This window comes from Equus asinus, chromosome 21 (assembly GCF_041296235.1).
Source record: "Equus asinus isolate D_3611 breed Donkey chromosome 21, EquAss-T2T_v2, whole genome shotgun sequence".
NCBI classification, from domain to species: Eukaryota; Metazoa; Chordata; class Mammalia; order Perissodactyla; family Equidae; genus Equus; species Equus asinus.
The window spans coordinates 83,018,216-83,030,621 of NC_091810.1; the positions used below are offsets into that span (position 1 = coordinate 83,018,216).

Genomic DNA, 12,406 nt, shown 5'->3' on the forward strand with positions numbered 1-12,406 from the left:
TTGAAAGTTTGCATTTCCAATTCACTCCCAAGCGATGCTGAAGCTGCTGTATTACTTTGAGGATTACTCACTAGAAGTTAAGAGCCCTGTGCTCAGTATGTGGCACATAGTATGTCTCTCTGTTTGAAGCCTGGCTCCACAACATCTTTAGGCCTGGCTCTTAACCAAATCACTCTACCTCTCTGCTTCCTTTGCCTCATCTGTGAAATCAGGCTAACACAACACCTAGCACAGTGTTCAAACAATGTTGGTTAGGGGCTGGCCTGGTGCAGCATCCCACATAAAATAGAAGAAGATTGGCACAGATGTTAGCTCAGTGACAATCTTCCTCAGGCAAAAAGGGGAAGATTGGCAACAGACGTTAGCTCAGGGCCAATCTTCCTCACACACACACACAAAACGTTGGTTATCTATTCATTTTCTGGAGGAAGTGGGACAACAAAACTAGGGGTCTGGGTAGCTAGAGAAGAGCAAGGACTAAGCCTATCTTCTGTGCAGGCAGGCGGGCACAAGATCTGGGAACTAGCCCTATACTTCTCGGAGCCAAACCGAGCGAGGTCTCGGGTCTCGAACTCTCAGGCCTTTCTCCCAAGAGCGCCCTGCATTCCAGCCCACAGGCTCCCAACGCCTTGCCGACGCTGCGCAGGCGCAGACTCTGCAGTGGCCACGCTCGACGCACTTGCGTACTCAGGTGCGCCGGGTGGGGGCGCGCCGGCAAGGGAAAAATGGCGGCGGCGGTGCGCCTGCGGGCGGCTGGAGCAAGGCTGCGCGTTGTAGTGAGCGGTCTCCACGCCGCGGTGCGCAGCCTGTGCAGCCAGCCCGTCTCCGTTAACGAGCGCATCGAGGACAAGCGCCGCACCGCGCTGCTGGGAGGAGGCCAGCGCCGCATCGACGCACAGCATAAGCGAGTGAGTCCTGCGCCGGCTCAGGCCATCCCGCCCCAGCGTTCGCCACCTATCACAGCGTGCCCGGCTTGCAGCGCCCGAGGCCTCCCAGCCAATCCTCGCGACCCCGGGAGGGGCGGGGGCGAGGCTGTTCCCCTTAGAACCTGTTGCCGTTTACGAAAACGAGGTTCAGTGTCTTTGTGCTTTATCACTCTCTGCGTTCTCTTTGGAATTTTAGAGACCTGGCCCGGGTCCAGCCGGCTCACCACTCAATAGCTCTAAACTTTTCCACAAGTTACTTAAATCTCTAGGAGTCAATTTATTCTAAAAAGCAGATAGTAATAATTCTCCCCTCACAATCTTATTGTAGAATAGATAGTGAAGCACTAATAGGCGCTTGATTTTTAAAAAGTCTACCTATTCTCATGCGCCATGAAAGAGTGGGGTAGGTTATTGCTGCATTATGGAAGCAGGAAAATCGAGGCTTAAGGGCAGGGGAAGTAACAAGGGCAGACTTTCACATTTACCTGGGTGGGGTGTGTGGTGCGCGCAGGGAACTTGTGGAATCTCGCCCCCAGAATGCCAGCAGAACCCCTTAGGGTCTCCGCGTGCATCGACCTCCTGGGTAGGAGAGGCGGGCGTCGGAAGCAGGTGGCTTTTTGGGGAGCGCGCGGGCTGCTCTAGATGTTTGGCTGCGCTGAGCAGCTGAGGCACTGCCAGCACCGCCCGGGTTGGGAGGCGAGAGGTAAGAATCATAGCTGGCCTTCGGAGATGGCCTGGGTGGGCGGTTGAATCGCAGAAGAAACTGAGGTCCAGATCGGTGACCTGGAACTTGGACACTCGGCTTGCTCAGTGCGTCCCTGACATGTGTATGCGTCTCGACAATGTGCTGGATGAATGAAACAACCAACCCGGAAGGTGCAGAAGTGAAACTCTGGAGGGCACTGAGGCACAGCTCACAGCGTGGGGAAGGGGACTGGGGCCTTGAGTGAGGAGATTTGAACCAGCCCTTTATTTAAATCTAAAGTGAGTGTTGATTTAGATGTTGTAAATTCCCACTTGATAACAGCCTGAAGGTGACAGTTCCTTTTGGACGCTGGGGAATAATTTTGGTTGATGGTCTGTGGTTGCCAGCCGTGCTTTCCCTCCCTCCCCTGGAGTGGCTGTGTCTGGGGTGAGGGAAACTTGACATCATTCTTTGGAAAGGCCCATCAGTGCTCCCGTGCACTCTTTCTGTCGGGGCCCATTGCTCAATTCCTCCCTGGAACATCACCCCACCCCTTCCGGGGCAGATCCTACTGGGTTTAGATGCAACTTCCAGAAGCTGTTTCTCTTTTGCCAAAGCTGACTTAGTCAGGAGGCCAACTTGATGTAAATCCCCCACTCCACCCTCTTTTAAACAATTTTTGGACTACTTCCATAGGATAGATTCCCAGAAATGGAATTACTGGGTCAAAAGATATAAATATTTTTAACACTCTGATATATGTTGCCAAATTGCTTTCTGGAAAACTTATTCTACTTTATACAACAGTGTATAGGATTACCTGTTTGTTTTAACATAACCTCACTGGCTGTGGCTACTTTCTTAAGGGAAAAGTGTAGCCAATTTGAGGTGTTTTTTTCAGGGGGAGGAGGGCAGGACAGTGGGCCCAGGTGTTTGGCTTGGTTTCAGGGCTTGGGAGCCAAAGCAATGGAGGCTCTTGATAGGTTGAGGGCTCCAATCTCAACCCCTCCAAGAAGCATTTTTTTTACTCCTCTCAAGTGAGCTGTTTAGCACTCTCTGTCCCGTTCCTTGTCTACTCAGCCCTCTGTGTTGTGGGGTTGTCTCTGTATCATAGCATCATTGTCGTGTGTTGGGGGCCCTGCTTTGGGACCCTGTAGGGCAGTAGGAGAAGCCCATGGAGCAGGTAGTCCTGGAAGTCTCCTTGGGGCTGGGCCCTATGAGGTGATCTTCTGTGGGGTTTCCTAGAAGAAGCCTGTGAATCTGGGCGTGTAGCCTCAGACCTTTCACTAAGCTTGCTTTGGTTTTCCACCTCCTGCTTCTCCATTCTTCCTTAGGTCTCCAGTAAGTGTTTGTGGAACTAGTTATCTTGTTCCAGGGTCGGGCTCTCCTTAGCCTCACTTCTCCTCTCCACATTTTCCTCCTCCTACTTCCTTATTTGCCCTGCACAGTTGGTGACTCCTGGAGCACCTGTCTGCCCTGATTTCCTTACTGGCTGAAGTCTACTGCTAACACCCGTCTCTTGGGCAGGTTGACGGAATAGAGGCTTTCACATGGGGTGAGCGGAAGAAACCTGTCTTCCAGGCCCTCCCACGAGCACTCCTTGCTTACTCACATTATCTATGATGACATCACTGAGTGGTTTTGGTTGCATTTTAGGGAAAGCTAACAGCCAGAGAGCGGATCAGTCTCTTGTTGGACCCTGGCAGTTTTATCGAGAGCGACATGTTTGTGGAACACAGATGTGCAGATTTTGGAATGGCTGCTGATAAGAATAAGGTATCTGTTCACAATGGTGGTGTGAGCCTCCAAGTTGCATGTTCCTGCTGTTGCCCTGCTCTGACCTACCCACTAGACTAATGAAGTCCTTCTGGGACTCAGGATACTTGAAAAATGTTCAAGTTAGGGCCCTGGAATTGCAGGAGTGCCCCTGGAGAAGCACTGCTGGGGTCCCCAGGTTCCCCTGCTTACTCTCTCTGCACATGAAGGAATGCGAGTACACTGCCTGTACCTGGTGCACTGTGACTCTGGCCCAGTTCCCAGGGCTCTGGTTGTGGGCTCAGAGTTCTCGCAGTATAGAATGACAAATTTGGAAGGAAGGGTGACAATGTCTTTTAGTTGTGGTCTGGTATGTCTAGGCACCAGAGACCCCAAGAGGCTGACCACTTGCCTCTTGACACACTTTAATTTTATGCCTTGGAGTTTTTGAGGTCAGAGTCACCAACACTTCTTCCTTTAATTGGGTGTTCTCCATGGGTACACAGAGTTCTTTGGACTCACTCTTGGTCAGTTTTCTTCAGGTCTCCATATGTGCTGTTTGTGACCAAAGATTTGTAAACTTGGCACCAAACCGCCTGGCTGCATTTGAGCCATTATGGGCCACACAGTAATTGCCAAGATTCCAAGCAAAATGGTGGCTTTGCCTTTCTAAGTTTTGGGGTGGGTATGTGGATTTTAGAAGTTACCGTGTTTCTTCATATGTCCTTCTCCTTCCCATGAGCATTTGGTAGTGGTGACCATAGTGGGTCTCTTGATTATTCTGCTTTTGGAAAGGAGGATGAGGCCTAAGACTACAGTGGCCTTCACTTCTGTTGATGACTCAGTAGCCCAGTGCTTGCTGTTGCAGACCGAAGGGGGGAAGGGGAGATTCCTTCATGTTCTTTCTTCATGCTGAATTTTAAGGAATTTGGGGTAGATTTGCGGCGGGGGGAGGGGGGGTGTTTCATTGGGGCATAATTGCCAAATTCATTCAAAAGAAGTATTTTGGTTTTTTAACCTGCGTTTTTCTATTTTTCTGGTAGTTTCCTGGAGACAGTGTGGTTACTGGACGGGGCCGAATCAATGGAAGATTGGTTTATGTCTTCAGTCAGGTATTTCATAACTCCAGTGGACTGAGCATTCCTTGAGGGCAGAGCCAGGAGCAAAATATGTGGGAAGAAAACATTCTTGGGGGGAATTAAAACTTGCCTGTAGTTTGGGGCAGATAAAGGATTTACTTTGTTTTTCAGTGCGTATGTCCAGAGTATCATACTGTGTGTTTTTTCGGGGGGAGAAAGAATCCTTAGTCTGATTGGGGTGGATCACAGGGCAGTAGTCATGTAAGAAGTCCCAGGAGTTTATTCCAAGTGAGTGAGATTCCTCTTAGCAGGTTGGGTGTGTGCCTGGAGGGCAGCCATGTTCTGGGCAGTGTGTGGGCCTGACAGAACATGGTAGATGCAGCCTAGGAGAGGGGACTTGACTCTCCGAACCACAGGCTGCTGAGTTTTGGGCTTTCATGAACGTGTTCAAACAGGTTTTGTCAGGTTTCATCAACACAGGTACAGTTTCTTTACACTGAGACCATAGGAGAACATAGTAGGCAGAATAATGGCCTCCAAAGATGTCCAAGTCCCCATCCCCGAAACCTGTGAATATGTTACTTTACATGGCAAAGGGTAATTAAGCTTGTAGATAGAATTAATGTTGCTAATCAGCTGACCTTAAAAATAGAGTATTCTGGGCTATCCAGGTGGACCCAATATAATCACAAGGGTCCTTAAAAGTGGAAGAGAGAGGCAGAAGAGAAAGTCAGAGTGCTGTGAGTTGGGAAGGACTTGCCCTGAGGTTGCTGGCTTAGAGGATGGAGGAAGAGGGTCACGAGTGAAGGAATGCAGATGGTCTTTAGAAGCTGGAAAAGGCCTACAGGCTCCAGAAAGGAGCAGAGCCCTTTAGCCCATTGAGATCCACGTAGGACTTCTGCAGTACAGAACTGTAAGCTGTTAAATTTGTGTTGTTTCAAGCCACTGAATTTGTGATAGCAGCAGTAGAAAACTAACACGAAGAACATGTTGGGTTTAATGTTTTTTTCCCCCTCTGAGAGGTTTTGGAAATATGTATATAAATCTGAATATTTAGTTCCTTTTACAGACTTAAAGTTATAGAGCTTGTTTAGGAACCTGAAATGTTTTCTGGGTTTGATATTAAAATCATTATGCTTGTTAATTTTAAATTTGTATTTAGATAATACTCATTTGCTAATTAAATCACCTTTGAAATGTTTTAAAACTGTTATAAATGGGTCTACCAAATGCTTAACTAGAAGGAGTCATCTCTGTTTTTTGTAATTTATGAGAGCTAGGCAAAAACTTGTACAGAAGGAACCATTAATAAGATAGCCAGAACAAAGAAAGTCATTGTGATTTGTGGACACAGTATTCTAACTATTAAGCAGATACAAAAATTCATTGAATTGATTCTTTTGAGCACTTCTTATGCCCACGGGGTAGGGTGGGGATGAGAGGGAGGTGGAGATGACAACTGAGACAGAGTTCTTGCCCTGAAGAAGCTAATCATTTTGTAGATAGAATGGGGCAGGACAGGAGTGACTAAAGTACAGATAGGATGAGAGAGGTTCCGAGCAAGTGCTCTGGGCTCTGAACAAAGGAAGATCACATCCACTCTTGAGGAAAGCTTTAGGGAAAGTGGGGCGTTTGAAATAGGTCCCGAAGGATACTGAGTAGGGAGTGATGAGCCAGCTTTTTGTAATGTTCCCCAAAATGTTAATATCTGTAGGTATTTTTTCTGGGGCGCTTCAGTTTTTCCAGAGAAGCAGCCTCAGTCTCTTGCCTGATAATTGGCTGTATCGTGTTCTGGGGTGGAGCGGGTAGGGGGAAGGGAGGGGCCAGCACTCCTCAACATTCAGTGTATAGGCCCCTATTCTCACCTCTTTTCAGCCTCACCTTTGCCTTCTTTTTGGCTGGTGATTGTGAGTCCAGAAGCCTTCTGGTTAAGTTTCTTTAGAGAATAAACCTATCTCCTCTCAAGGTGAAGGAGAGGCCCTGTGGGGTCTAACTGCTCCTAACACAAACTTTGTATCAATCTGTTTTCCACCCCTCCTCATCCCCGACTTGCCATGGTTCTTGGTTTGCCCCTCCTTGTGGTTACTCCTGCAGGTGTGTGGGCTTCCATTTGTTCCCTCCAAGTCAGATATTCTTCTTGTGCTTTCAGTTTCCCTCAGATTTGTTCAGTCTCTTCTGCTGTGTTGCCTCTTCCTTTTTTGTCCTCATAGGCTGAGTCTCTTTTGAATTCCCCACTGTCTTTTTGAGGGGATTTTAGGAAGGAAGTCATTCCTGCAAGAAGCCCTTTACATCAGAAGGTAATCCATAGGCAAGAGGAAGCATGAGGGCTCCCATTCACTTTTTTCACCTCCCTTGTCAAAACAGCAAATGTTTCCTAGTAGTTGAAATGCCTGACTGTTTGACATCCATTGAATCTGATTTTTTCGGATTAATTCTGCATGAACAGTTTTCCTTTCCTCGGAATCACAAATCATTTTTGTAGAGCAAATGCTAGGTCTTTTGCTCTTGACAATACATGAACTCCCTCTAAGATATTTTATTCACTATTCTATGGAATAATTTATAAGTCAGACTTTATTCTTAATTTTTAAACTTCTGACAATCTTTTAGGATCTTTTATCTGAAATTTCCATTTCCTCCTCCGACTGGCTCTTTATCTCTGGCTAGTCACCATATTTTATGTTGATTTAATTATTTCCTTTTTAGGATTTTACAGTTTTTGGAGGCAGTCTGTCAGGAGCACATGCCCAAAAGATCTGCAAAGTAAGTATTTAATATTGAAAACAAATCCGGTACTTTCATCAGGCACATAGTGCATGTTGAGTGTCATTGGAGTGCGAGACACTGAGCTGGGTATGTGGGATGGGGCAGAGGTGTGCAAGATTTGCTGCTGATCTGACGCTATCTTCAGTCCAGGGTAGGAGTTTTTTAGCATTTTTGTACCATGGATCCCTTTGGCAGACTGGTGAAGCCTGGACTGTCATTTTTTTACATGCATAAAATAAAATATGTAGGATTACAAAGGATTAAAAATATTAAAAAAGAATCACATTTGTAATGTGCTTCCTTATTAGTGCGTTAATTAACAGGATTGAGCAGTGGATCTAAATTGCTGTAATTTCAAAGTAGGCATGAGTGAATGTGATATTTCAAGATATCTGCAACAACTTTAATGTGACATAAAAATATCTATGGCTTCTATTAATGACAAAGTCAGAGATATATCTAATACTATTGTGGTTTTTTTTTGCCTGTATTCATTATTGAAGGAAATGCTATAGATCAGCTAGAGTTAATAAAGGTAAAGATGTAAATTTTTTCCCATCCAAGTTCATCAGCTCCCTGAAATCTATTCACAGACCCCTGGGGTTCTGAGGACCCCAGGTAGAGAACCCGTGGTCTCAGCGGAGAGTCTAGGTGCTAAAAAGGTAAAGAGCAGTGCAAGGATTACATGGTGGTATTTAAAAAGCCCTGCCAGAGGTGGATGGTGTGCAGATGAATAAAAGTGTAGATCATATCTGAAGAATTTTGGAATTAAAGGTGAGCTGATTGGTAGTGGCTGGGCAGAGCTTCCCTCGATAATGGAACACCTGGATTCCAGATGTCGTCCTGTTATATATTACCCCTGAGACCTTGGGCCATTCACTTAACTTTGAAACCTTCCTAATTTTTCTCTTTTTACTGCCTCTTATGATGGATAAAAGAGATAATGAAAGTGAAAGTGCTTTGTAAACTGTCAAGGGCTATTAGTAATGTTGCTCATTAGGCTGTGAACTGCTGACCCATAAGGAAAATCTCTCTCATTAGAAGTGAAAGCAGGCCTGGGCCTGGCCTCACATTAACAGATGGGTCCACATTTACTTTCACAAAAGTACTACTTTGCCATTCTGTTTACTATCAGTTCTTTCAAAAGAGTAACTGGGAACAAAACTGACTGCTAAAAAATATTATAGCTTGGGCCTGTGGCTCTAGAAAGGGTTACTCCGAGCAGTCTCATACCCTGCTAATGGGAGGTGCTTTGGCTTTTGGATGTTTGGGGGGGGGCTTTAATTTTTTTTTTTGAGGAAGATTAGCCCTGAGCTAACTACTGCCAATCCTCCTCTTTGTGCTGAGAAAGACTGGCCCTGAGCTAACATCCATGCCCTTCTTCCTCTACTTTATACATGGGACGCCTACCACAGCATAGCATGCCAAGTGGTGCCATGTCCGCACCCAGGCTCCAAACCAGCAAACCGTGGGCCACTGAGAAGTGGAACATGCGCACTCAACTGCTGCGCCACCAGGCCGGCCCCGGCGGGGCGGGGGAGTTTAATCAGCCCTTTAAGTATCTGGTTCTCTGTCCTCCGTGAAGGTACCCAGCCATCACAGGATTGAAGCCAGTGTTCCTCCTGTTCTGAAAAGTGCATGCAGAACATTTTCTAGAAAACACTGTGGTGCTTTGTAAATGCTGTTTTTGATAACGGGATCAGTTGTCTCACAAAGATTTCTCTGCTGTCGCAGATCATGGACCAGGCCCTGACGGTGGGGGCTCCAGTGATTGGACTGAATGACTCTGGGGGAGCACGGATCCAAGAGGGAGTAGAGTCATTGGCTGGCTATGCAGACATCTTTCTGGTGAGAAACCTGTCAGTAGAGAACAGAGAGTAAAAGAACAGCATGCTGGTCAAAGCTTCCCATCTCTTCTCATTGTTCTCTGCCCCTTTGTGTCTGTTCTGTGGCTCCTTCCTGTGTCACTGGGGGTGGTATGAAGGGTGGATGAAAAGCAAGAGAGAGCAGATGGGAGGGTTTTCTTTTTTTCTCCTAGAGGGCCACTCAGGGGAAAACAAAAATATCATTCATAAGGGAAAGTCACTTAAATATTTATCTTCTTGTTTCAAAAGCAAGGGAGAGGGAATATAAAAGGTTAAAATGAACTGATTTGCTAGAATTGGGAATTGAAAAATGCAATGCTTTTTATTTTTTGGTTGAAACACTACAAGATCATTATACATAGTTCAAGCAAAGAAAAAATCACCCCAAATGCCACCATTCATAAACACTTCGTGAACATCCTTTCAGATATCTTTTTGCTTACTTACAGACTAAAATTCAAGAAAGAGAAATGAGGAGAAACACAAAAATAAGTGTATTATTTGAAGTAGAAAGTATATTGTGAGAGATACAGTAAGGGAGATTGGGGTGAGAGAGACAGACTGCCGGATGGAAACCCAAGAAAAGAGACAGATCAGCATTTCCAGGGAGGGGAGGAAAGAGAGGGAGAAGGAAGGAAAGAGACAGGCAGACATTGTTTATAATCAGGCCAGCTGTTCTTGTCATCCCCTGGCCTGCAGGGTTTTTATCCCTGGCCACTGCCCTTTATGATCAGTCAGAAAAATGTGTATTTACTTTGTATAAGATACTCTGCTAGTTGTGGAAGTACTTATGTTAGTTGAGAAGCCACTTTGTAGATCTTAAACCTACTTTTTTTTTTTGCTGCGGAAGATTCACCCTGAGCTAGCATCTGTTGCCAATCCTCCTCATTTTGCTTGAGGAAGAATTGCCCTGAGCTTCCTCTGTTTTGTATGTGGGTTGCTGCCGCAGCATGGCCACTGATGAGTGATGTTGGTCTGTGCCGGGGGAACTGATCTGGGGCTGCTGAAGCAGAGTGTGCTGAACTTAACCTCTAGGCCATAGGGCTGGCCCCTTTAAACCTACCCTTTTTTTTTTGGTGAGGAAGATTGTCCCTGAGCTAACATCTGTGCCCATCTTCCTCTATTTTGTATGTGGGACGCCACCACAGCATGGCTTGATGAGCAGTGCATAGGTCCATGCCTGGGATCCAAACCTGTGAACTCTGGGCCACTGAAGCAGAGTGCACAAACTTAACCACTTAGCCACTGGGCCGGCCCCGCCTTATACCTACTTTTGAATCTTTAAACTTACGCTCCAGGAATAACCCACTGGGTAGAATTAGTTCTTTGGGTGGCTTGGCTTAGGCCTGGAAAGTCTGCTTTGGCCCCTAGCCTGGAAGTTATCCCTGTGTTAGAAACAAAAGATAGGGTGGCCCTAAGAGAAGTGGCAGTAAACCACCACATTTTAGAGCTTGTTGGGATTTTAGAATATCATGTAGTCTAACACATCTTTATGGGGCAGTGGGATTTTGTTTTATTTTCATGGCATAGGCTTTAGTGATTTTAAGATCTGCTTTGGTTAATTATTTGCTTACTAATACTGCTTGTCATATCTATACCTCCACCCACTTCTTCCTGCTTGTATTATTTTTTGTTTCTTTGTAACTTTTTTTTTTTTTTGAGGAAGATTAGCCCTGAGCTAACTGCTGCCAATCCTCCTTTTTGCTGAGGAAGACTGGCCCTGAGCTAACATCCATGCCCATCTTCCTCTGCTTTGTATGTGGGACGCCTACCACAGCATGGCTTGCCAATCAGTGCCATGTCCACACCTGGGATCCCAACCGGCGAACCCTGGGCCACTGAGAAGCGGAACATGCACTCTTAACCGCTGCGCCACTGGTTCGGCCCCTCTTTGTAACTTTATTTTGATGTAATTTCAAGCTTCATAGAAAAACTGCAAAAATAGTACAATGAGCCTCCCATATGTCCTTTACCCTCATTCACCAGTTATTTACATTTTGCCCATTTGCTCTATCATTCTCTCTCTGTATATACATATTTGCATGTTATATTTTTCTGAAACATTTGAGAGTAAATTGGAGATTGTGCCTTCTTTCTCTCTTAAATCCTTCGTTGTGTTTCCTAAGAACAAGGACGTTCTCTTATAACCAGAGTACACAGTAATAAAAATCAGGAAATTTAACACTGATTCGTCAATATTATTCTTATCCATGGTCCTTATTCAGATTTTATCAAATGATCCCTATGTAGCCCCTCTACAGCTATTTTTTTTTTTTCCTGGCTAGTATTTAAACCAGGAGTAAATACTGCTTTTGGTTGTCATATCTCTTTAATCTCCTTTAATCTGGAGCATTTCTTCAATTTTTCTTGGTCCACCATGACTGACATTTTAAAGAAGTTTTTCATTGAAGTGTAGTTTATAAACCATAAAATCCATCCATTGTAAGCATACAATTCAATGATTTTTAATAAATTTATAGAATTGTGCAATCACCACAGTGCAGTTTTGCGACCTTTCCCTCCAAAAAGCTCTCTCCTGCCTGTATGCATTCAGTCTCTACCCAGCCCTAGGCAACGGCTGATCAGCCTTTTGTCTGCAGTGTTTTCATCTGACTCTTTTCACTTAGCGTAATGTTTTTTGAGGTTTGTTCATATTGTATTTTGTATCAGTGCTTCATTCCTTTTTATTGCTGAATAATATATTATATGGATATATCACATTTTGTTTATCAATCCACCAGTTGATGGACATTTGGGTTGTTTCCACTTTTTGGCCATCATAACACTGCTATGAACATTTGTGTATAACTCTTTGTGTGGACATGTTTTCACAACCCTTGGGTAGATACCCAATGGTGGAATTGTTGAGTCTGACAAGTTTATAACTTTAAGAAACTGCCGAATTTTTTCTAGAATGACTGTACCATTTTACATTACCACAAGTAACGTATTGAGGGTTTCAGGTTCTTCACATCCTTGTCAACACTTAGTATTGTCAGTTTTTTCTGTTAAAGCTATTTTGGTGGTATATAGTGGTATCTCACTGTGGTTTTAATTTGCCTTTCCCTGCTTACTAATCATGTTGAGCATCTTTTCACGCACGTTAGTCATTTGTATATCTTCTTTGCTGAAATGTATATTCAGATCATTTTTTCATTTTGTAATTAGACTTTTAAGTTGTAAGAATAGTTCTTCACATATTCTGGGTACAAGTCCTTTATCAGACATGATTTGCTAATATTTTCTCCCCGTCTGTGACTTGCCTTTTTCTTTCTTTCTTTTTTTTTCCTGCTTTTTCTCCCAGTACATAGAATCCCCCCAGTACATAGT

General features: G+C 44.8%; 1 protein-coding gene across 2 annotated transcripts in view; it reads left to right on the forward strand.

The window, feature by feature from the left end:
- The first annotated feature begins 639 nt into the window (after positions 1-639).
- Positions 640-12,406, forward strand: part of PCCB (propionyl-CoA carboxylase subunit beta) — a 75,278-nt gene continuing 63,511 nt past the window's right edge. The window contains exons 1-5 of one of the 2 annotated variants that reach the window (XM_014828689.3): positions 640-908; positions 3,268-3,387; positions 4,410-4,478; positions 7,152-7,208; positions 8,946-9,059. In XM_014828689.3, coding sequence (XP_014684175.2) covers positions 726-908; positions 3,268-3,387; positions 4,410-4,478; positions 7,152-7,208; positions 8,946-9,059 — 543 coding nt within the window. In that variant the 5' untranslated portion in view covers positions 640-725. The remainder of the gene's footprint in view (positions 909-3,267; positions 3,388-4,409; positions 4,479-7,151; positions 7,209-8,945; positions 9,060-12,406) is intronic. The other variant, XM_044754936.2, reaches the window with a different exon arrangement.